At 34.3% G+C, this 26,513-nt stretch overlaps 2 protein-coding genes and 1 long non-coding RNA gene across 3 annotated transcripts; 2 read left to right on the top strand and 1 right to left on the bottom strand.

The window, feature by feature from the left end:
• The first annotated feature begins 262 nt into the window (after positions 1-262).
• On the top strand, positions 263-2,620 carry LOC130811099 (uncharacterized). Its single transcript, XR_009041107.1, has 3 exons — positions 263-443; positions 1,342-1,400; positions 2,285-2,620. It is a non-coding gene; the product is annotated as an uncharacterized LOC130811099 (long non-coding RNA).
• Positions 2,621-4,404: 1,784 nt separating this feature from the next.
• On the top strand, positions 4,405-8,730 carry LOC130811507 (magnesium dechelatase SGRL, chloroplastic). Its single transcript, XM_057677830.1, has 5 exons — positions 4,405-4,732; positions 6,346-6,522; positions 7,435-7,596; positions 7,930-8,076; positions 8,200-8,730. The coding sequence occupies exons 1-5, from the start codon at positions 4,571-4,573 to the stop codon at positions 8,314-8,316; spliced, it is 765 nt and encodes a 254-aa protein (XP_057533813.1). The 5' UTR covers positions 4,405-4,570; the 3' UTR covers positions 8,317-8,730.
• Positions 8,731-9,420: 690 nt separating this feature from the next.
• On the bottom strand, positions 9,421-19,257 carry LOC130811505 (TOM1-like protein 4). The gene is made up of 10 exons (XM_057677829.1): positions 18,930-19,257; positions 18,314-18,463; positions 16,765-16,843; positions 15,669-15,767; positions 15,474-15,587; positions 12,758-12,903; positions 11,777-11,858; positions 11,351-11,436; positions 11,068-11,265; positions 9,421-10,441 (listed from the first exon to the last, which is right to left on the bottom strand). The coding sequence occupies exons 2-10, from the start codon at positions 18,421-18,423 to the stop codon at positions 9,748-9,750; spliced, it is 1,608 nt and encodes a 535-aa protein (XP_057533812.1). The 5' UTR covers positions 18,424-18,463; positions 18,930-19,257; the 3' UTR covers positions 9,421-9,747.
• Between the last annotated feature and the right edge of the window lie 7,256 nt (positions 19,258-26,513).

Genomic DNA, 26,513 nt, shown 5'->3' with positions numbered 1-26,513 from the left:
TAAAAAAAAAAAAAAACACATAAGATTATCCCATTGGTGCACAACCTCAATACATGGATTGTCAACTTGGCAAAAGGCATGATAAATCATAACCCTTCATTTTGAAATCAATTAATCTAAACCATTGATTAAACATACTCTAATATATTAAAAAAAAAAAAAAAAAAAAAAAACTAATATGAACCGTTAGATCAAGGGATCTAATCTAAACCGTTGATAAGCCCAAGTGTATTTCGCTAATTGCTCCGCGCCTTCTCTGATTCTCTCCCTAAAAACCTAAAAACCCTTAATCCTAATTCTCTGATACTCAGCAGCGCCGTCCCCTAACCCCTTCCCTTTTTTTCATTCTCTCTCTAAATCCCGCGCCTAATCCCTGCCGCTCCTCTCCAGCCAGTTCGCCACCGGCCCACCGCCACTCCTCTCCAGCCGGTCCAACCGTCCAAGTAAGTCTTCTTCCATTTTTTTTTTGTTCGATTTGTTTTTGTGTTTAATTTTATGGGTTTAATGTGTTCGTTTAGGGTTAGATTTAGGGTTTTTTGTATTTAATCTTTGTTTTTTGTGTTTAATCTTTGGTTTTCGTGTTTAATCTTTGTTCGATTTAGTCTTCCAGTTTTTTTGTTCTTAATCTTTGTTTCGTTTTCGTGTTCGATTTAGTCTTGTTCCACTTTTTTTTTGTTCGATTTGTTTTTGTGTTTAATTTTATGGGTTTAATGTGTTCGTTTAGGGTTAGATTTAGGGTTTTTTGTATTTAATCTTTGTTTTTTGTGTTTAATCTTTGGTTTTCGTGTTTAATCTTTGTTCGATTTAGTCTTCCAGTTTTTTTGTTCTTAATCTTTGTTTCGTTTTCGTGTTCTTAATCTTGGTCCAAAAATCAGTTATTCGGTCTCAATCTTTGTTCGGTTCTTAAGGGAGTTTTTTTGTTCTTAATTTTGCAATACTTAATCTTTGTTCGGTTCGGTCTAAAGATATAAAATGCGGTTCTTAATCTTTGTTCTTAATCTGGGTTGTTCTTAATCTTCATTTGATTTTATTTGCGTTCTTATGAATTTTTTTGACTTTCATTTAGTTCTTCGTTCTTCATTCTTGTCTTGTTTTTGTGCTTTCTTTCTGGCTTTCATTCTTCGTTTTTGTTTTAATTTAGTTCTTCATTCTTCATTCTTGTTCTTGTTACTTTTTATTAGCGTTTTTGTGCTTTTTTTTTTTAGTATCATTCGGTTTTATTTTGGTTACTTTTTATTTTGATTTTTGATTTCTTATTCTTGTTTTCATACTTGGTTTCATGTTCTTGTTTTTGTTATTGATTTCAGTTTTTGATTTTGATGGAGATTTCATTTTATTCAGATTTTGTTGTTAGGGTTTTGTTTCTTCGGACGGAGCTGCAGTTTTCCACTCATTTCACTGTAAGATTCAAATTTTATAATTGTTTTCATTCAAGTATTGATTTTCTATCCTGTTTTTTTTTTCCTACAATTTTTTGTCATTTTCGGATAATTTCATTGTTAAATGCTGCATTTTCGGATAATTTTCTATCCTGAGTTGATTGATTTTGTGTTGATTATATGGTTATAATTGGAATTGAAATTTTATTTTTTTAATTAATTGTTTGCAAGTTTTGATCTTGATTGAGTTTTATTATTATTTTTGTTGTTTTGAATTTCATTCATTAAGCTGTTGGACATGTCATAGGTGGTTATAGCGTGCTTTACGTGGAAATTGTGATTGGGTTTATCATCATTTTGGGATTTAAGTGTGTCATCTGTATAATTGTTGTAATTAGTTTGTTTGCTTTGGAGATATCTGTATAATTGTATAATTGTTGGGATTTAAGCGTGCTTTGCTTTGGAGACATGTCATAGGTGGGTTGTTTTCTATTTTTTTGTTCGTATGATGAATGTTTGGGTTAATTTGCTAAATCAGTTGCTAGATTCATGTTCATGTTGGCAAATAAAATCAGGTATTTTGTATGATGAATGTTCATGTTCAAATGTACTGTTTATCTTCTTGATGTTTTTAAAGTCGTTTTTAAGGAGATATTAAGTGTTATTGAGGAAAATAACACTGATCATGATGATAATGCTTCAGGTAAGTGTAGTGCTCTATGAAGATTTTTTTCTTGTAATTGGGTTTTTTACCAAATTATCATATCTGAGCGCCCAATTTATATTTTATAATTAATTTATATTTATTTTATTTTATTTATTATAACTTTCTGTCGTTTTTCCATCTCATGCTCTTAATCATAATACTCAGTATCTGAAAGTTGTTACTTTTATATGATCTTAAGGTACACTAAGTTTAGTGGAGCAGTTCCTTACAGATTATTGAAAGGCGGTGTCGCATTGAGGATTAGGAGCAGGAGATCTAAGGTGGTGATGGAAGAGGAGGAAGAAGATGAAAGTGATGAAATGAGTTATACTTCTGAGAAAATTAAAGAAAAATGATGAAATGAGTTATACTTTTGCAATTTCTTATGCATAACTAAAATTTGGAAAAGACTTTTTGTGTAGTTAGGATTATTGATGTTTATATTATTGGTAGGGAAAAAATGTAATGGATCTATTTTAAATTTCGTCTAAACTATTAAATGAAATGAAAGTGGTTTATCAATTTCATAGGTTAATATTTTGTATTGGTTTATATTGTTATATGTTGATTTTAATACAGTATTAATTAGTCAGCAAATTAACCTGAACTTGGTACTTATATTGGTTGCAAAGTATGAACTATGTTTATGCAATTTTGCAATTTCTGAGTTTTGTAAAATTTATACTTAATTTTTTAGAAAAGAAAAAGGCTTTACTAAATTACTGAGTTAATATATATTAACTTATAATTTATATATTTATTTTATAAAAATTTATATTTAATTTAATTTTCATCATATAGAAATAATATAATTAAGTTTAATTTAATTATTTTATATAAAATTTTATTATATTTTGACAACTTAGAAGAATTATGTAGATAAGTTCGGTCCAAAACAGGTTCGGTACAAAACAGGTTCGGTACAAAACAGGTTCTAGGTTCGGTATAATACAGGTTCGGTACAATATAGATTCGGTCAAAAACGGTCGGTTAAAAACGGGTATTAAGCGGGTCGAAAACAGGTTTCGGTCTGAAAACAGGTTCGGTATCGGTCGGTCACGGTATGATAAAAACAGGTCGAAAACGGTTTTCGGTTTAAAACAGGTTCGGTACCGGTCGGTTTCGGTATGTGTAAAACAGGTCGGAAACGGTTTCGGTCACCATTCGGGTTCGTTAGCGGTCGGTATCTGGTCACTTGTATTCGGTCAAAAACGGGTTCGGTATCGGTCGGTAACAAGTCGGTAAAACAGGTTTCTGACCACATTTACAGCCCTAGTCAAGGGTGTAAATAGGAGTCTCTGCCTTCATGCCCCTCAATAATGTTAAATGGATAATAATTCCCACTGCACCTAATGGGAAACTTATATCCTATACTATTGTTCACGTAAGACGGTTTGACAATTTTTTTTTTATCAAATTGCTACTTGAGATAGCGATTTGATTTAAATTTCAAAACAAATTGTTATATCCAGTAGCGATTTTAATATGGGTAATAATATTAGATAAAGTAAACCGTCATCTAAAATAACAATTTGGTAATAATATAATTAACCGTTATTCCAGATAGTGATTTGGTACGGTTTGTATTAAAAAAAGAGATTGTCATAACTAAGATTGCATAGGTAGATATGTCAAATTTTGACTTGATCAAAATTAGTCGGTCATAAATTTAGAAATTTTGACTTGTGATCCGAAAACAATCGATCAAATTAATTTAGAAAACTTTGGTCAAACCCGACTAAAATTCAAACCTGATCGCTTTGACCCATTTTCAATTTTCCATTAGCATTTTTAACTTCATCAATTTTAGTTGGAACTTGAAAGCCATAAATTCTAGTCAGTTTCTTAAAACTTTGATTCAAACATTTATTTATTGTAACCCTATAAATTATAATCATATTGGCCTTTTTAATAAAACAATGTTTCCACAAAATAAAAATAAATTATTATATATTTTTTTGAAAAATTATAATGATAAGATAAAAATCTTTGACCCGTTGAATTGACCCAAATTCAACATAAAAATAACTCGATTAGAAAACAGCTATACTCAAAATTGTCTCGACAAAAACTCACTAGTACCAAATATTCTTTTATGCATTTTAATATTTATATATTTGTTACATTTACATTACACTAAAAAAATGTAAAATTACAATTTTTATTTATCTTATAATACTCTAATTGTAAGTCTCAAAAAAAAAAAAAACTCCAATTGCAAGAGTCTTGACTCATTATATGATGAAAAATATTGAGAATGAGTGGCAGAGGAAAGTTCTATGGATTCTCTTCAGTAGTAGTGGGGCCAATACATCCCTCCTCCACATTCCTTCAATTACCCCCACTTGAATTCAACACATCCACAAACCCATGAACAATCCCTCCCTTTCTCTCTTATCTCCTCTGTAATAATCTCTTTGATGAAATGGTGATGAGATGTGAAACATGAAGAACATAAGAGGAGACATAATTTTGATGAGCTTCCATGGCCAGTAACTGTGCATGTGCATTTTCATTATTACCCAATAGATGCTTTAGCAGTAGAACCATTTTCTTTTGTTCTGGGATTAAAAGACCTATTTTTACTCCTATTCTTTCTTCCATTACCAAAGGTGGTGCTCCTTACAAGAATGCTTTTATTTCTGAGGTATTTTTTTGCTTCTTTTTGTTCTTAATGCCAATTTTTAATCCCATTTTTAGCCTTAAATTTTATGTTGATTCTAATCCTAGTTCATCATGTGGAACAATTTGAATGGTTCTTTTTAATTTAATTTTTTATGTTTTTATGTAATATTTTTTCTGGGTTAGTCTCATTTCTCAGTATTTTTATTTGGCATTGCATATTTATTAGTGTTCTACCATGATTTCTTTCTGTGCTTTAGTTTAATCAATGGAACTTAATAGTGTGTTTATAGATCTTCAAGAACGAGTGTTCTCATTAGAAAAGGTTGGAAATTTATGGAAATGTTTTGAAAGTTCTACATTCAGTGTGAGATAATAAAGTATTCAACATTGTGTACATAGGACTGTTAGGATGATTTGGTGGTATAGTGGTATCTTTTATGCTTTTCTGGAATCTGGATTCCGTGGAGATATCTTGCAATATGGTGTCATAATTGCTAACATTGGTGGTACACATTGTATGTTGTAGGTGGTTCTGTTAAGTAACCTACTCAATTAAGTAATTAGTTATATACTCTATCACACACACTCCCCTTCACGAGAGTATTTTGGGTTAGATTTGTGAATGCATCATAGAGACACTTGATAATCTAGTTGAAATGGGGAGTAAACGAGATTTGAACCTACGACTTGGAAATCTGATACCATATTAGGATACCAACTCAACCATCAATATAAGCTTTTGGTGGAATATATAACATATAGTGGGGGCTATAATGATAAGATTTATTTGATATCTGTAGAGTGTAGTCTCATAGTATGTCATAATCTATCATGTACGGATTGTTATCTGTATGGTTCTTGATTGAGAGTGGATATATCTTATGGATCAGGATTCCGATGGTATCAAAGTATAGTATGTCGTGTAATGTATCATGTACGTCGTTGTTATGTGTATGGTTCTTTATTGAGAGTGGATATGTCTTATGGATCAGGATGCTGGTGGTATAAAAGTGGATTTTCCCTTGTGTAAGATTCCCTTTGTAGCTCCTAAGGAGGTTACTCACTTAACAAAGTAAATAAGGAAAAATGATATTTGTAAACAGATTTTTGTTATGTATATGGCTGAAACAATGTATTGAGTTATGGAAGTTTGATGGCTGGATAAGCATTGTACGTCCTCACCTGTGATAGAATCTATTTGAGCAATAGCAAGTCCACAATGATCCTGAAAACTTCATATTGCGATCTTGGAGAAGATTGATCGAAAATGTTGAAATAAGCTCATCTATCTATATAGTAAAATGTCTAGGTGTTGTTCTTGGATCATAACTCGATTCTTCTGCATAAACCCCAAATGAAGAATCAGTTGAAAGATTTCTGATAAAATCTTAAAGTCGTTCTTATAATGCTTTCTACCCGGCTAAGACTTTTAAAGTTGTTAATAGGTACTTATCATACTGTCGCCGTCTTATAGCCAATTCAATAAATCATTGAGGCTTTAAAAACTTTGAAGTTAAAATTTTGCTTTTGTGAATCATAAGTCATAAGAAAAACTCTCTTGCTTCCTGAGTTAATGGTATAGACTAAAACAAAAGCTTTGATATGCAAATTCATCTTTTGGCATTCATGGTGTAGGCTGTCAAGATTTTGGGTCCTTCAGCAAAGTTTGAGGCGTCGAAGTTGACAGTGGATTTCATGGGACAACAAGTTGATGAATACTCAAGAGTCCTTCCCAGAATCTACATCCTCTCACACTGTGATTTCACTGCTAATTTAACCTTAACGATCTCCAACATCATCAATGTTGACCAGGTATGCGTCTTAAGGTATGCATTATAACCAATTAAATGATTCTATTGGACATAGTCTGAAGTACATACCCTAGCCTGGATATATTTTAGTGAATGTTTGGTACATCAAATGCATGGTGCAAAAATACAGTATCGATTGCAGTTGCGGTAACGGACATGGTAATTCGGTGACGGGGTTGATGTGGTTATCGTATCGCCAAATTTCGGCCTAAACCATTAATTATCGCTTGAAACAGCCTAAAACACGGTTTTTTTACACCTTTATGATACGGGTAATATAAGTTTGGTAAATTTGAAAACCTTTACGATACGACCGATACGATACAAAACGGCCTTGTTTTCGCACTTTAATCAAATGTCATTTTTTTGATTACTTCTGTTGCATCTTATGGTTTCTTTTGATATTGATAAAGTAAAAAACATATTTTAGGGCTATAACCATCGACTTAAGCTTTTGGTGGAATTGATTTCTTGTCATGGTACCAGAAGCCAAGTTCATGACTTATGAGTTTGAGCCTCATCCACCCCTTTCTATTTCAAGTGGAATATTCAGGTCCTGTATAAGTAGAGCATGTGCTGCATCCATATGTCTAGCCCAAAGGGCTCTTGTGTGAGGGACGTGATAGAGTATAAAACATGTTTTGGGTTACAGACATCAGCTTAAGCTTTGAGTTGACTTGATTCCTCGACAGATATAGGGTCTTGAACCCGCTCTAAATTATTGCAATGCCTTGAACAAATATAAAATTCAAGCCCTGAAATATGACAAAATGGCTGTTGAAATTGGCTCAAAATGTGATGACATGTTAGAAAATTGAAATTGAATTAGTTATCTCGGACATAACTGCCTTTATTATGTACAAGTTCACTATTTCACTCGGTTATATAAAAACTCCGCGTTCTGAACTTGCAGTTGCAAGGATGGTACAGCAAAGATGACGTAGTCGCAGAGTGGAAAGAGATGCAAGGGAAAATGTGTTTAGTCATTCATTGCTATGTCAGCGGCCCCAACAACCTCCTACGTGACCTGGTTGCTGAGCTACGATATCACATTTTCTCCAAAGACCTTCCTTTGGTACACTTCATCTTCCCGTCTTCATTATTTAGGTTTGCTCACTAAAATATTTCATTACCTCAACGCCATCAAATGACTCCAAACTATGAGGGGGTTTGCGGTATCAGATGTACGCCACCTTACCCATATTAGTGATGATGACAAAAAGGTTGTTTCAGATTGAACCCTGGCAGCAAACATCATCTGCAACTTATATAATTAAGAAGTTTACATAATTTAGCGAGCTACTTTGACATATTCCATTATAACTTGAAACCAAAAAACTAAATCTTTGGCCTATCGATGCTCCCTAATAATCAAAATTTCTATGTTGGTTTATATGGACCTAATCAGGTACTTCAAGCCGTCCTGTATGGAGATTCGGCCCTCTTTAAGAAGCATCCCGAACTTATGGAAGCCGTTGTGTGGGTTTATTTCCACTCGAGTTCCGCCAAGTACAATTGCATTGAATGTTGGGGGCCTCTCAAAGACGCTGCACAAGTAATTAAATCATATGTTTAATAAAATCTTGGTTATATTACAAGTATTACTAGAATAAACGTGTTTGTTTTAGTAAAAAATCGTGCAAGTAAGCTTACAGATGCTTCGTTTTTTACTCTTCAGAGACAGGATCAAGTTTGCGGGTTGTTACCAGCGAAAGACACAGGCACCTTGCAGCAACAACAGAAACTAAAGAGTCCGAAATCCATTTTACAAGCTCTATTCACTTTTCTTCTATGAATTGCGTTTGTACAGCAAATCACACAATTTTTATTTGAAACACAATTCTTACCAACAAGTTTAATAAATGGCTATTGATTTAGAAAGCAAGCATTAATGTTAAGTTTCAGATTCCCATTTTTCATGTGAGGAATTTGTCAAACACAAAAATTCTTGGTGCTAATTGGACTGTTTTGATCATGGAATTCATATGATTGATCAATGGCTGATTTTTTTTTTTTTTTACATTATGTATATTATTATGGAACATATACTATTTTATATTGCCTCGTTACAGATTTTAATGTGTATTTCTTTTGATCCGAGTTTGTGCAGACTTTTTTGAGTCAAATAGAGCAAATATTGTATGCGGAAATATCATGAGTTTGAAAACATTATTCAAATATCATATTTTCTGTCTTAAAGTTAACGTGTATTTATGTTCAACTTCTATACTTATATACTTGGGATGTTTCATTTATCTTAAATTAGGATGGTTTTCAGTTGGATGTTGGATCAATTGTTAAGTGAGTAATTACTTCCTCATTTGTCCAATACACCTAAATAGCTATCATCATATATACGAATATAGGACAAACTCTTTAAGATAAAGGAATGCACATTAATATTTGTTCTAGCTTAAGAATATTACGCGCTTTTCCAAGCTTAGATATGGGATTTTCCTAGCTAACACAAAAAACTAGTTCAAATCAACAATCCACCCGAAAACTTTATCATGATAGGTGGGTAGCCAAGCTCATAACTAATAGGAGACGAATAGCGTACATGCAACGCAAGCCCACGACTAGACGTCAGCATTTGATTAGCCGGGACATTGATGACATGAAGTTATCTTCGAGTTTGGTAGGTAACTTTGTTGACATATTAATTCAAATCCATTCTAATTTATATGTGCAAGGCATTTTCATATTCAACTCAAGTCCGATTTAACTCATTTGTCCACCAAGAGGAAGTAGAGCACGCCATCGATACTACTGCACCAATATTTTCTAGGATTAATTCAAAACTCGAAGATAACTTGCTTTTAGCTCGGTAAGTAGACCTTCAGCAAATAGCACGAACAATTTCGGCAGTGTCACCCATGCAATTTTGAGCTAGCCATGATTTGTGATGAAATTGAGTATGTACAAGAAAAAATATTCTAATAACCACAAAAGTCAAAACAAGGTTGAAACAATGAGTGTTTAATTACCACTTTAAATATTGCCAAGTACTATACACCGCACCCAGTTCTTCCATCACGAACTAACAATGCTCCAAACTAAGCATCACAGCAAGAAATAGGTGAGCCAAAAAAAAGGGTACAACCATACATTGATGAAATCCGACCATCGACACACTACAAAAGCAGCAGTAAGCATCATACATAAATGCGACATTCATCTAAAAAGCGAATTCTCCAAAGTAACTCATGTCTATGTATGTAACTGATCAAAATGATCTATTATTGTTGTTGGATTTTGAAGCCGAAGACTTAGATTTTGCAAAATCAAGTAGGTCCTTGAATAAGGCATCCTCCGGCTTTTCTTGCTTGGGAGGAGTTGGCGATTTAAGAGAGAGATTTTGCGTCTGTCCCACCAAACTATCATAAGGAGAACTGGATCCACTACTGGAATGTGATGCCCCACTAGGAAAAGTCTGTTGCTCAAAGTACTGTTGTCTCTGGTTATATTTGGAAGGGGGTGGAGGCAAGGGTCCAGGGGGAGAAGGAGAATCCCAAGGAGCTAAAGGAAGTTTTTCGGATTTTCCTATATCAATTGGGTCATCATACAAGGGACTCTTATCGAACAAGGGTGACATATTGTTGTTCAAGGACTGATGAGGAGGTGAAGGAGATGATGGAGTAAGCGATGAGGAAGGGTTTGCATACTTGTTTGAACTTCTTACAGAATAAGGAGATGGATCTGCTGCTCCCGAGGATTGTTCAACATTGTATAAATCACTGCTAGTATAATTAGAGGGTTTTTCAGAGTTGTATAAATCACCACTTAGGTAATCCATTGAGCCAGCGTCATTGATAACTGGCCTCTTTGATGAAGGTGGAGGGGGGAGGATCGGATTTACTTGAGCTAACTCAGCCCTGGAGGTAGCCAGGTTTCGTCCTTGTCGCTGCATATCTCTCGACCTACAAAATCATTGTCCAATTCAAGTAATCAGTCCAAATTCAAGTGAGGATCGCAGATTTTTATTGAAGAAAACGCTTAAATTGTGAAAAACAAAGAAAGCAGGTCCAGGTTATGGAAGCGACATATCTAAACCCTAATGAAGTAGTTTAATGGTAATTTTCCAACTGGGAAGGGAAGTGGAAAGAAAAATATTATAATATAAAAACCTCTTTGAGATTATACAAGGATAAGGTTGTCTGCAACTGCCACCTATAATCTACCCAGATTGAAGCCATTGATATAAGGTAATAGCAATCACGTAAAAGTGATAGCACCCTTATTAAAAAAAATAAGAATAAGGTCAAGAAAACTCTAAGCAAGTCTGAGTTCCATTATTTAGTAGAATCAAAAACAAGTTTTATACTCAATTTGATCATCAAATTCAAGTTCAGGGCTTGTGCCAAGACAAGATCATGATAGTTTATAAGCCGAAAGACAAGGCCGTTTGATAAGCATGTGATCTACCCTCTCAAAAAGATTTCTTTGGTGGTATAATAATCAATCTAAATCACCGAGTAGAAAGGCGAATTCATAATTAGAACAGAAAAGAGAGAAGATTGTCTAACTGCAAAATCATAATAACTACCTGTGTGCCAGCTGGGAAAATTCATCCTCTGATTCCTCTTCTTCATGATCATAGTTGGCATCCACAAGTGGTGCAGCGGGAGTTCTAATTGTTTCTGAGTTAGCAGTTGAAACTCCTTTAGCAATGTCATCATGACGGCCAAGCGCACGCTGCAGATCATCATTCAACCCCAGACCTTGACAGAGAAGTTCCTCATCCCTATTAAACGGAAACTAGAGTCTTAACACCACATCATATTATTAACATTCAGTAGCTGGAAGTACGAAATACTTAGGATACTTACGTGGTATTATTTACAAGCATCATAACACGTTTTTGGTAATTACGACATTGCTCAACAAGCTCCACGATGACTTCTTCTTTTACACCCTAAAATGTATTAAAATGATTAAGACTTCTGCTTCTCAAAATAATAAAAAGAAAAAATGAAGGCAAAAATTTACAATGAATACTATCTATACTTCGAGTTCTAACACAAGTTCATCAACAAAAAACAAAACAAAAGCAATTTAAAATAACTTGTTTCTTGGAGACATATATGACTTTGAGAACATGTGCTATATGCCTATATCTCAATCTTTGGAAACAGCTACAAAGTCTAAATGAAAAGGTTACTTGCATCAGAATTTCAATTGTACAGTTTAATCACATACCAGAAGGTTTGTATCGATAAAGAAATCATAATAAGCCCAAATCAAGCAGAACATACCTCTTTGTTTTTGGGATCCAGAGCTGCAAGCATTTCTGTTAGAACATCAGCTAGCCCTTTTGCAGTTTGGATTTCTGGCAAGCTGTTCAAAATAATAATTTAAAAACTTGATACAGCTAGTTCAACAAGTGATATTTGAATATGATAGCAAAGTCAATGAAACAGAGAAAGAGGCTTTAATTCTATAAAGTAAACTTCACCATTTGGCAATACAAAAATTACAAATTCAAACAGCACAATGGTCTTACTTCCTCAGTCATCACAAGCAAATTAAGGATCCATTCTATGGTAGCTAACTAAATACAACATCAGCCATAAAAGGTGAAAAGTTTCAAAATAATGTGTGTATGTGGCAACTGTAATCAAGTTCCTGACCGGTACAAATGCATAATGAATTATTTAAGACTAACTCTATTGTTTATGCCCAAATTATTGTGCCAATGAACCAATATGACCAATACTACTTTTCATACCACAATCCAGTTACTTAAATAAACAAGAAAAACGAAGCAAGATCGAATTCAACTATATAACTAAGTAGATGTATATGCACTTCCCAACTCCCAAAGACTATAGAAGGTCTCTATACAAAAACTTCATTTTCCACCATCTCAATATTCAAGAGATCAAGGCTAAAATTTTAAAGTCATACAAGGATTAAAAAAAAGCATTATTTCTTCTTTCATGTCGCAATCCATAAACTAAATCATCACAAAAAATAGTTTTTAGACAAGATAATTCAAAGCCAAAGAAAAATCATTATTATGCTCAAATCAGATTATCATGCAAGGGTCCACACTCCATAATGTAAAAAAAAGGACCTGAACTTGACATAAATCAATGTTCAAGAACACCCGGCAAAGTTCATACAGTGATGTGCATTGCTGAGCCAGTCTTGTTCTTGATTGTATTCATCGTCTAAAAAGGGATTATTATTAGAAATAGAACAAAAACGAATATAAGGCTCAATCAGAGTAGTACCTCAAACCAGATGGGTCAGACTCCAGAGAGTCTGGTATTGTTACATCTTCGTATACAGGACCAGGAAGGGAAACTGGCTGAGTTTGTGGAGGGGTAAACAATGGCACACAATTCTCCTCTCGAGGTGGAAACGTTATCCCAGCTGACTGTTTAGCATCAACTAAGAGATATCAATAAAAGATTGATTTGATATACTAGAAGGTAATGGAAAATGAAATGTTCATTATTGCAGACAACACATCATTTCTAATTTTGAGGTTCTTGGAATACTATAGGGTCCATTTCATCATTCAAACAAACACCTTAAGGTTGTCGTTTTATTGATGTGAATAAAATTCAAGATTTTTAGTTTTACATAGAACTATTGTGAGTGAGCAATTTTTGATTTAACCGACTACACCTAAGTTTGTGTTTATTTAACATTTATACTAATATAAATCAGAATAACAATTCACCAAATCATCATACCTATAACAGACCAAAAAGAGTTGCACAATAATTTGGACCAAAAGATACAGATACAAAACAGGTGTAAAATCTGAGTCTTTCGTCTTGTAATTAAAGTTTAAGATATCCATTTGAGTAATAGACGGACACAATCAAGATTACACAATCCAGTTTAAGCTTCAAGTTAATAAATAGAGATATTTTTATGATTAACAATATACCATAAAACAGATTCAACTTTGCAGTAACCTTCTTCATATAGTAGAAGTCCAAAAAATAAGAAAAAGAAACTACAAGCCACTCATCACATGAGAGCATATTTCACAGGATAAACAGAACCCACTCCACACACCACCACAATCTCTGTCTAATTCTGAATTTCAACTTATAACCACCATTTGCAAAGACAAAGATTCTCCCAAGAATTTATAACATGCTATCGACTTCCATTTTGATCTACAGACCTAGGGTTACTTATTTAAATATATGATATAAATTTCTTGACACAGGACATGGGCAACAAGAGGGGAAAGACAGACAACACATAACATTCTGCTAAGGTGGAAGCTTTTAGACCCATCAGCAAAACTACTAGTTATAAGATCCTTAATAAGTGCTACCTAGTAGATTGGTAAAAGTTTCTTCAAATACAATCTTGGTCGAGTAAAGTGCTTTTGTAGGGGATAGACAGATTTTAGATGCAGTTTTAGTTGCTCTAGAAAATCTCCGATCAAAAAGGAGAAAAAGATATTGTTTTCAAACTTGGCTTCGAGAAACCATATGATAGGGTAAATCGCAGCTTTTTAATCAGAGTTCTAGAGAAGAAAGTTTTTGGCAACAAATGGTGCAAATGGCTTAAAGGTTGTCTAGATTCCTCGTGTTTCTGTTTTGTTGAATGGAAGACGGAGGGGATGGTTCAAAATTTCCAGGGATCCTAGACAAGGAGATGGTTTCTCCCCTTTATTTCAGGAATAAGGATAACGACCTTCTTTTCCAAGATTGTAATTTTGTAAGAGGGTCAATTTGTTTAGTATTACTGGTAAATCCTGGAAAGAGTGGATCTCCTTCAGATTAACATTGTGGCTTTGGAAAGAAGTGAGACCTCAAGACTTTATGACATTGTTGCATCTTAGCCACACTTTTGGCAATATAGTCAGAAAGGAATATGCACATTTTAAAGGAACATTTCATTGGATAAGATGATATTTGGGATAAGGCTAAATATTTAGCAACCCTATAGGTACTGGACAATAGTTCGTTTGGGGACTTTGCTATTAATGATGTCAATGGTTTGTTTGGGAACTTTGCTATTAATGATTTAAGTAGAAGCGAATATAAGATTTTATTGCAATCAGATGTTATCGCAGTGGGATTCTTATCCCTTGCTTTGTCCTGATTATATTTACTCTAATAAAGTTTTTCATTACAAAAAATAGAGAAATAGCATATAGCAGGCAGTTTTCTCAATTTGACTTGATTCACCAAGCACCAATTTTCATGCAAACATAAATTTAATCATCCAGAAAATAGAGACTTAGACCCATCATCTATGTATCCAAGCCTATCTTTCTGTTTGTGAGTGGGAATATGGCCAGGGTGGAACCAGCTTTACACTAGTAACAGGAAAAACAACAACATTCCATTATCCCAATGTCATTAAAACTAAACTAGTAACAGGAATAATTTATTGAATAGTAATGGATCACAGACATTTTATTCATCATTGGTGCTTCGTAAACACTACGTGTCTTAAAAAACATTTGTCAAAAAATGGTATCGGGAATTTTTTTTGGGTTGTTTTAATTCAGTGATGAATGGGAAACAAATCACGATTTTCCAAGGGCATTGTGGATAAATCAAGGGCAATCAGACAAGATGAATTATGTTGATTTGGCAAAAAGCTTTCAAGCAGATCAGAGATAAGCACATTACAAAGCAGAAAAATTTACAGAACATGAAAGCTAAAAATGATGCACTTAGAAAAAAATGGGACTAATTAAGTGCTCATCAAATCATGTCTATTCCATCTTGTAGCTGCAATTATTCTCTTATTTCATTCAAAATTATGCAAATTTGTGGAAAATAGCCTTGGTCTTTGATGAATTTAGAGGATTTTCCTACATACATCTTTATTTTTCTTTCGAAAGAATTCCATGAGAATAGTCAAAGCAATACATCGACTTTTAGTGCCAAAAAAAAGCAAAAGGGGTAAATGAATGGGCTCTCAGCCTGAAATTGCAGTAAATGTACATAGATATGTATATGTCACCTTCAATTCATTATATGCTGCATGGAACTGGGGGTACCCTCCCCTTGGTCCTCCCAGAGCCTCCTGCCAGGTGTCTATCAGAACTAATATCTGTTCTTTCACACCTAAATCTGGCTGTGCAAGAAATGTTTTAATCAGCACTTACAAATACTGAAACAAAACTAAAAAAACACTGCATAAGAAAGAAAAAATAACCTTTTTCTTTACGATTTTGACCATGTCATGCAAAATATCACGCTCAACAATTTGCTGAAAAATCCTTTCTCCACAATTTTTTCCAAGAGTGTCCAACACCTGGAAGAAAAATATGAGCAGAATTGAACACATGGCTAAACTAACATGCCATATTAGTATATTCACAATTGAAATCCCCCCGCGGGCGCTGGGCACAGGTAAAAAGAAAGATCATTATTAACCAACAAAACACGTTATCTAAGTAGCTCTCGCCTAGGCTTCCACCTTGGTGAGGCTTAAAGGTCATATGTACTATCATTGCCTTAGTTTTGAAAAGTGGAATTAGGGGGTGCCTAGACACAGGGTGCACCCACACAGCATGCACATGAAAAAAAATGCCTTTTTAAGTTCAAGAAAAGCAAAGAAAAAGGCACACAGGTGGCTACATGGTGGCCCATGCGCAAGGGGAGACATGAATGGGCCAAGGTGCAAAATTCAAAAACAAATAAAAAAAATATGTGCTTTGACCTACACTTTTCCCGAAAAAAGACCAAGGCATCCCTAAGGCCACGCGCAACTCCTTATGCCTTGGTACGCCTCACACTTTCTATAACAAAGACGCTTGTAAAAACAAAGATGTTTATGTTTGACTCTTGATAGTAAATATCATCGGCTTTGACACCTTCTTTTCCATTTAGTCGCACCTATAAACAAACGACTTTTCTCTCCATCTTTTCCAACTCCTTTGTGGCCACAATAAAGTTCTATAGCATATGTCAAAATCATTACGGAAGGGTATTGTTAAACATTCATATTTTGAGCTCTAGACATAGACTACTTAAAAAAAGAATAGTTTTTTCTTGTTACTGCAGTAAACTGGTACCCATACCATAACAGAAAATTACATGTGTACAACAAATAGAGTTAACTTGTGCTCTACACTTAGAAAGAAGGCCACAAAATTATTATCTGTGATAAGAAATTCCTCTCTCCAACGACAAAATGGAACACAATCCTCTGTTGATTAATGTACAACTAGTAGGGAAAGGAATTAAACTTGAATTCGTAAATAAGGGTGAATCAGTCTAAAATAGTAGGTAGAGATAAAGATACTAACAGATAGAGCAAGAAGCTGCACTTTTGAGCTCTTATTTCCGAGACGCTTCTTTATTATCTTGAGGGCATCTTTTGCTTGCCTGCATCACAATTCATTGTAAAAAGCGATGGAGAAAAAGTCTTACATAAGTAATGCTGAAAAGATTGACACTTTGACAGCACATTCTAAAATTCTCTCATGAAAAGATGTGTGCTAAAAACCATAATGCTGAAATTTAAACACATGTAACACACTTCAATGTAATAAAAAAAAAGCCTATGCTATCATAAAGCATGAAAAATGATCAAAGATTAACATTCATAGTTTTAAAGCAACAACTAACAATACTCGATAAGTCATGTAACTATATGAAAATAGATAAAGCACTAAACCAAACAAGTACATTACCATTAACTTTAGACTTCCATAACAGTGAACAAACCCACTTACAATTGTTCTTTGAATGTCTAATACATCTCAATTCGTAAAATTCAATGCAGTGTAAAACTCAAACTTGTTATACTATTAGAAAAATTGACCAAAAAAAATCCAAAGTATAGGTCATTCGCGCAAATAATCTTAACTATGGGTCGTCCTCCCAAATAAAACCCATCTATGGTCAATCTCTATAATCCCAACTTCTAATTGATAGGAGGAGTATCTTCCAATATTGCACCAAGTGACATGGTGATTGTAATAGGTCATCTTTTTTTCATTTAAAAAATTTTAAAATTGAAATTTATAGAAATATCCTAAAAAAACTTGATATATGCTCCACGTATTGGTACTCCAATGTGTTGCTTATCGAAATTCACATCTAATAAGGCCACAAAGATCAACGTTTTCAAAACAATAGTCTGAAGTGATAAAAGGTCGTTAAAGGTCGATTCAAAGTGCATATCGAATATGGGGCGTATTAGTATTCATTTTGCCAGGTCTCTAGAATTTAGTTCCCATATAGACCCATGGGAGTATATGTTTCCAGAAAATGCCATATCTTGTGTTAAAATATCCGTTGAAGTCGTCTCAAAAAATGCATGTCCTAAAAGAAGACATTAATAACATTCCACTGTCCCAATACCAATAAGTAGCTCCCACCTAAAGTGGGATTTGGGGGAGTCAAATATACGCAACATTGCCCTTGTTAGTGATTACCATTAAGAAACAGGTTGTTTTCAATTGACCTTATATGGCAAACACCATGTGCAACACATAGTTAAAAAGTACACATGATTTAATGAGTCATTTTTATGTTAATACGGAACTATTTTTTTAAAAAATTCAATGAATCACAACAAACACAAATAACATAGCAAATTAACATCATATACATCATGCTAGATTAGTGATACCTAGTTTGTTATCTAATTTTCATTTTGAATTCATAGATCACCCAAAATTGGCCGCAATAAACCAACAGTGACCATAATGCACTTCTTTTTTTTTTTTTTTTTTTGAGTTACCATAATGCACTTCTTTTAATACGTAATTTGCAGAAAAGTTAATCAATTTGGTGATATTTGGTCAACAAACTATGCACTACAACATAACATCCAAAAGAAAAGTTTACCCAGGGTCCATGTTAATAACATCACAAAGCTCCATGTTTACTGCCCAATCTGGACCAATTAACATGTCACTGGTCGCCCTCTCGGCAATTGCTGCTGCATTATTAGCCATCGCCTGAAAATTCCTTCAATCGTGTATTTCTCTTTATTACCTACACACCCCTTATTCGATTAACGCCTAGTATAATTAAAAACACTGTAACTCATATTAGACAAAAAATACAGCTCAGTCTGATCAACTTAAACATAACCTCTTTAGGTTTCATCACATCAGTATGTAATATTACAGCAAATTGAAGCATAAAACCGTTTTGAAAATCATACATGAAATTGAAACCACAAAATATCAAAACAACAGAACCTCAGAGTATTAAAACCTAAAACCGATCAATTAACACAAAATCCGTCAAAAAAACCTCAATATAAAAAAAATTAGTAGACGAAATCATGAAAAACTAGGCATCACCGGAAAGCTTAATTGAATTGATCTGGATCCACTAAATAGTAACAAGACTGAATCAGTGTGAAGACGATCAAGAAACAAGAAAATGAAATCAAAGACGATAAATAGAATTGGAATCAAATAAATGAAGAAAGAGCGAAATTCGAAAAGCTTACCGGTAAGAGAGAGAAAGAGATGATGATGATGAATTAAGCTCTAAGTTAGCTTGTGAAGTCAATAGAAAACAAAAGGGAAATGGTGAGGCAACGACAAGTATTTAGAGAGAGAAAGAATAATTAGTGTGAGTTAAATGAATTATTATTATTATTATTTTCATTTAATTAGGATTTATGGAGTATTATTTTGTTTTAAATACAAGGTTTATTATAGGACGGTGAAGAAAGAGAAAGGAATTGCATAATAGTATTAGTAAAACACTTTCTGAGGTTTTCGACTTTTCGTCAGCGTTTGTGTTTTGCGGACTTTCAACTTCAAAGGAACGCGTTTCAAAGTTCAAACCCTTTTAACTTGATCTGATGGCGAATTTAAGATTCAAAGTTCTAGGAACACTAATTAATGGCCGAAATTTTGACAGATTTTCGTTTGTAAAATTAACAACTATTTTACCTTTACTTGTTAAAATTTTAAATACGACATGCAATAAAAAAATGAGAATCAATAAATAAGACAAAATTTCTAAATTGAGGGTATTTGTCATTAAAATACTTCAGCATTATTTTTACACTTACCAATAGAAAAGTCTATTTTAATTTTTTTTAAACGCCGAGGGGCACGTAACCCTGTGGGCTCCAACGTACATCCGCCACTGTTGGTCTGTTTGTCAAATGACTGTTTGTCAAAAAAATATCCCCTCTATTGCTTAATGAAGTTCACAAAAGGAATATTCACGGAAATTTAAAAAAAAATGGAATCTTTTACATATAAGAAATATTATTTTATCGAATAATAACTTTGATAGAGGAAAAATGAGACCATAAATATTAAAAAAATATTTAAAGAAAGTTAGTGGAAAAAATATGGGAACCACAAGTAAGAAATTTTTTTTTATAAAATTGGTGGAAAATATGTGGAGATCATAAGGTATATAAAAATGTAAAAATGAAGTTAGTGGAAGATATGTGGGGATCATAAGCATTATTAAAATATTTAAATGAGGATGAGTATGGTTATTTTTGTCCATAATTTATGATATAAATGAAAATTTTCTTACGAGAACAATAAATGAAACACCTCAAAATGAAAAGTAGAAACTTCTTTAAGAAAAAGATGGAGTATTAGAGTTTTTTGCCAATTACGGCCTTTACAAACAATAGCCTAGATTTTTTTGGCGAACGATAGCTTTTACATTTATGAACAAGGCAACGATACATTCACTTTGTCGGATTCAGGTGAAATAATCTGCTAAATGACTCCATTAATTTGACATAATTTACTCAATTATCCCTATTAAATCCCTCTTCTCCAACCTCTCTACCCCCCAACCACCGCCATTCCCCAACGCCAACAGCAACATCACCACCACCACTAAAGTCCCTCTGCTAACATGGATGTTAAATCATTTGATGGCATTCTCTAATAACTTTAGCAGTAAGGACCTAAATACAAATATAAAAATCTTTAAAATATAAATGATAATCACATCAATAGAAGAAAATCAATATATAGTCTACAATAAATATAAGAGAAGAAAGGACAAAAATTTGAAATTAAGCCGACATGTAAATACAACATTTTAGAAGTCAAAATAATATAGTCTTTAAATGAATAAATTAAAGTTAGAACTTTCAAAAAACTTTCCTAATATTTATTGCAATTTTTCTTTTCATTTATTTCGCTTATAAAACCAAATAAAAATGGAAAAAACATATCTTCACTTCAAATTATAAAGTCAAAGTTAGAAACTTCAATGAAACTGAGACGTCAAATCTATATTTTGGACTACTAGTAGTTTCTTTAGTTGCCTTCTTACTCTAGTGTTTAGTTGCTTCTTATATGTTCCCTTTTATTTCTTTATATACTCATTGTGGTTTTTATTTTTATTTATTTAATTATTTTTATTTCTTTTAATTTTATTTTTCATTTATATTTAGACCTAGTTTTTGCATTTGCTGTTTTTCCTGTACAATTAGATGTACTCTTGAGACAATGTTTGTAATAACCCGACTTACTATTGACATAGTAAACAGGATCATCACGGGGATTACTTTCCAAGAAAACTCAAATCTCAATTCCAAAACTTGCACAAAGGAGTCACTAGCTCTTTAACATAACTAACTCAACTAATTATCAAACCAAACATCTAACTAAAACACAAGGTAATCATACAATTCACTTTAAGTCCAATACAACCAACATAACCAAGTCTAATATACATTTTTCAAAGAAACTAATACAAAACTACAAATTCCCACGTGCTCAGCTCAATATAACATCCTTGGAACTATAATCAACACCGCTAACCCATCATTCCCGACCAGTTTCGATCTGTAAACAAACTAAAAGTTGAAAACAACAGAGGGTCAGATAAAATTGAATGAGAAGTAACAATCCAAAACAACAAAACATGGTAATTTCCAAACAAAGGTTTAAAATCAATATTAATTTCCTAGATCTATGTGCGCACAGGGAGTCTAGTTTGAGAGGTGCCCTATAGCTCTAAGGCTATGCCGCTCTTGGGTGAAGCTAGTCAATATCTGAATGACAACTCGCTTCATAAACAGGGAGTAGGGAACAATGTTCCTCAACTCCATCAATGACCAGCTCACAAGCCCGATCTATTGACCATATCATAATATCAACATAAGCATTCACAACAACATTTGTCTCAACAATTTTCAATTTCAAAAGAGCTTTAGTAAAAAGTTTATTTTCAAGAATGTAGTCTGGCCAGACCCTTTAAGGGACTGCTACAAGAAGCTAAGTCTGATTCTCCGCAATCACTAGAAGAGTTCCTCGATGATGTCGCCTCCTGAAGCATAACAAATATAACATCACAACAAAGCATACAATACTATAAACTAGGCTCATATAACTCATTGCATCTCCTCCTATGACAACATCTTAGTTCAAGCTTCTATTCTAATATTTCTAATTTCAAAGATTGCACAAGTTCTAACTCCAACCCCCAATATCATCAAAATATTTATAAACCATGCTTTAGACTAGCTTATATCCAAGAATATTTAAGAAAATCCAAGAAACAAAAACAAGAATAAAAAACTATCCAATTAGAAAATACAACTAATCTATAATCAACTAATGATTTCCACACGAACTCTAGATTTTTTCAAGAACATCCAATCATTCAACATTTTCCCATTACCATAATTTTCTGTTCGTTTGGGGTGATCAGTGAGATGAAGCTTTCAGGATTTTGAAGACACGACTCACTTCTGTACCTATCTTAGCACTGCCAGATGGAGATTCAAAGTTTGAGTTGTTCACTGATGCGTCGAAGAATGGTTTGGGGTGTGTGTTAATGCAGAATGGGAGCGTCATTGCGTATGCTTCACGGCAACTAAAGACTCATGAGATCAACTATCCGACGCATGACATGGAGTTAGCTGCGGTAGTCTTCGCTCTCAAGATATGGAGACACTATCTGTATGGCACTAATTTTAAGGTCTTGTCTGATCACAAGAGCCTGAAGTACATATTCACCCAGAGGAAGTTGAATATGAGGCAACGACGATGGCTAGAACTGATTTCAGATTATGACTTAGAGATCCGATATCATGAGGGGAAAGCTAATCTCGTTGCTGACGCTTTGAGCTGAAAAACGGTACATAGTTTGTGTAATGCCTTGGCTAGAGTACGTTTAAGGGAGGAAATCGAGAAAATGGGTATCGAGATAGTAGATCATGGAGTAGTGATGTCGATGATGGAGGTGACATCTGATTTGCTTGGGGAGATTAGGATGAAACAAACTGAAGATATACACCTGATTGAAAAGGCTTCTCTAGTGGTTGAAACACTCGACCCACATTTTAGTATACATGAGGATGGCAGTTTGCGATACGACGGCAGATGGTGCGTGCCTAACGACCCACACTTACGTACTCGTATTCTTAGAGAGGCACATAGTTCATATTTCTTCATACATCCGGGCACTGACAAGTTGTATCAAGACCTCAGGAGAACATTTTGGTGGCTTGGTATGAAAAAGAACGTTGCTAACTTTGTTGCTAAATGCCTGACCTGCCAGAAGGTTAAGATAGATCATCGGCGACCTCAAGGTTTGCTTCACCCGTTGCCGATACACGAGTAGAAATGGGAATCGATATCTATAGATTTTGAGTGTGGACTACCGAGGACCACGAAGGGCAATAATATGATTTAGGTCATAGTTGATCGACTGACCAAATCGGCACATTTCATTCCGATGAAGGATACCTGGAACAAACATCAGTTGGCTTTAGCTTATCGACAGCAAGTGGTGAGACATCACGGAGTCCTACGAGACATAGTTTCAGATAAAGATGCTAGGTTTTTGTCTAATTTCTGGCAAAAGCTACAGGGTTCTTTGGGTATTGAGTTGAGAATGAGCATAGCGTTTCACCCAGCTACAGACGAACAAACAGAGCGGACTATACAAACACTTGAGTATATATTACGAGCATGTGTCTTAAATTTTGGGGGTTCATGGGACGATAAGTTGGACATGATTGAGTTCTCGTATAACAACAGTTATCATTCGAGTATTGGGATGGCACCATTCGAGGAACTTTATGGTCGTAGTTGTCGTAGTCATTATATGTTGGAATGATAGTTCAGATACGGTAGCTGTGAAACCGCCTTTGATTCAGGAAATGATCGAACAAGTCCAGTTGATACGCAAGAGGATGAAAGAAGCTCTGGATAGGCAAAAGAGTTATGCAGATCAACGACGTCGACCTCTTGAGTTTCAAGTCAGAGATAAAGTCTTTCTTCGAGTTTCACTAACTAGGAGTGTAATGAGGTTTGGGAAGAAGGGTAAGCTTAGTCCAAGATTCATTGGACCCTACGTGATCCTTGAGCGCATAGGCGAGGTAGCATATCGACTTGCGTTACCTGCGTCTATTGACCGAGTGCATGACGTGTTTCACGTATTCCAGCTGAGGCAGTACATCAGGGATGACTCACATGTTCTACACCCCGAACAGTTGACCCTGGATGACACCTTGCAGTATGAGGAGACTCTCGTTCAGATTCTAGATAGGAAGACGCATAATACACGTCGAGGTAGTGTAGCACTTGTGAAGGTGCTATGGTCTAATCACGTTACCGAAGAAGCCACGTGGGAGGTAGAGGATGCCATGAGACGCGATTATCCTTGGTTGTTTGCTCAGGTATTTCTATGTTTATCGCTTTATAGCTATTGCATCTCCTCAGTCTTAGAGAGTTAAGTTCGAGGACGAACTTTATTTTAAGTTGGGTAGAATCATAAGATTTCGGAATAATACTAAGTTTTAACAATGCTAGGCCTTAAAGTTTGGTTGGTTCACATAGTTAGTACGAGTAATATAGATTCTTACAATGCACAAAGTATGAGAAATTGGGTAACATAGCTTTACAATATATATATTAGACTTGGTTATGTTGGTTGTATTGGATTTAAAGTGAATTTTATAATTACCTTGTGTTTTAATTAGATGTTTGGTTTGAGAATTAGTTGAGTTAGTTATGTTAAAGAGCTGGTGACTTCTTTACCCAAGTTTTGGGATTGAGATTTGAGTTTTCTTGGGAAGTAATCCCCTGATGACTCTGTTTACTCTGTCAACGGTAAGTTGGGTTGTTACAACGCTGTCACTCATATAAATTGTCCGTTACCTTCACTCACCCAGTTGCCACTTTCGAGCGAAATATTGGATAAGATGATGATGACGACCCACCTAAATATAATAAAAAATTATATTTGTTGACTGAATATTTCGATTATTTATTATTAATTCCGATTTCTCGTTTGTTTTACTGACTTGCGGGGACCAAAAAAAGCAGACTTTTTTGTGCTGAATTCTTAACCATGTTTTATTTGCTGTTCAATGAGATCTACGTCACGCATGATTCTACATTTTTTTCCCTCGTAATTTCTTTCATAAAGAAGTACTCCACTTTTGATGTCAACTCTTAGAAATTAGAGTTGTAGATAAGGCGTTCGACAAAATGTCTGAGTGAAAAAGTGATCGTGAGCCGGTTGGTGCTAGCAATGAGACAACTGTGTTTACTATCACTGCAGTCTGCAATAACTTGGGTATTACCTTATCAAATCGCCCATAGGCCATAACGCTTTATTTTTGATAAAATGGTGAGTTTAGCATAACAATGGAGAAAGTATTATGGAGGAGAAGGAAAGAGAGAACATTCTGTATTGATGATTTTCACAAAAGACAAAATGAGTCTATATATACAAGTGCAATATGTCAGAGGAAGAGAGAAAAGAAAAGCTAACAAACTCTATGCCTAACAAGCTAGCTATGACGTGTCCTTTTTATTACAAATAATTAACAAACTATTCTACTGGAATATAAAGAAGGAAAACTAAGTAATGCTTCTGGTGAGGCAAGTTGAGCACCATGAGAAGCAGTAGTATTGTGTGAAGTATTGATATATTTAACAATTTTTAAAGGAAAATTGCTAATTGACGTTTGATTATGTAATCCGTTTGACTGATGATGAATTTTTATTAGGAATATTAGGCCATGTATCTCGTGCATATATTCTAGGAGTATAATTAGTGATCTTGTGCATATTCTTAGGAGGATAATTAGCTACGTTAATTATGGTAAATATTAACTTACTTTGTTTAGATCTAGCAGAGTAGGAAGGTCGTACTCTATATATGTAATTCTCTCTCAAATTAATGGGCAAGCAAGTAATTCTTTAGCTTATCAATTTTTGACTCATAGTGTGTGCATTGTCTTCTCTTCTGTCTTGCTTATGGTGTGTTCTGTGTCTTTTATTGCCAAGGGTCCCTTTGGCCGCGCAAACTTATCTTCTTTGATTAGATATGATTTGTTAACTTTCATCCCTCTTCATACCCCAATCATAGTTTCTATAAGCGGTCATATATTGAGTATGATGATGATGATATGTACACTGCCCATATGTATGTTATGCATCCATTTTTGCAAGTTTTCCTGGGTATTTTGTTAACTTTAAATGCTGAGTTCTGAGCAATGAATCTTTCTGTTTTAGAAAATGGTTGAGATTAATGATTATTTATCGCATATATTTCTATCTTAACTAGGGTAAGGTTGTGTATATTGACTCCTGTTACCTTGGCTAGGTAGGAGACATTGTAGTGGCCTTGACGCGATAGTGTCAGTGTTCCTATTCAGATAAAGGACCATGCTTCTTTTCTTTTCACGGTAGTTAGAATGACTAAGAAAGGATGAATCACTATTGTCCTTGTTTGAATCACAAATTTTTCTGTTCTTTAACCATTAATCCTAGTTTTTATGAAGGAGCTTTGCTGCTGTCTGTCTGTGTTGTGATGTGGTACACACCCGCATGGTCTGCTGCTGAAAAACTCTTTTAAGAGTACCATCATCAGTGAATTGCGAGTTACTCTTTTAAAATTGGATTAATTTCATGTTGTTTTCGTGTCAATGTGCTACCGGTTTATATCACGATGCTGTTTATGGTTTTGAACTCACATGACATTGAATGATTACTTGTTTTGGATGTTTATAAAAAGCCCATGTAGGTTTCGATAATCAATACCATTACACCAATGTCTAAACGCTTGCAAGAAGCATTTT

This window comes from Amaranthus tricolor, chromosome 4 (genome assembly GCF_026212465.1).
Source record: "Amaranthus tricolor cultivar Red isolate AtriRed21 chromosome 4, ASM2621246v1, whole genome shotgun sequence".
In the NCBI taxonomy this organism is placed as follows: domain Eukaryota; kingdom Viridiplantae; phylum Streptophyta; class Magnoliopsida; order Caryophyllales; family Amaranthaceae; genus Amaranthus; species Amaranthus tricolor.
The sequence above is the reverse complement of the archived record's forward strand: the minus strand, read 5'-3'. Positions and strand labels throughout refer to the sequence as shown.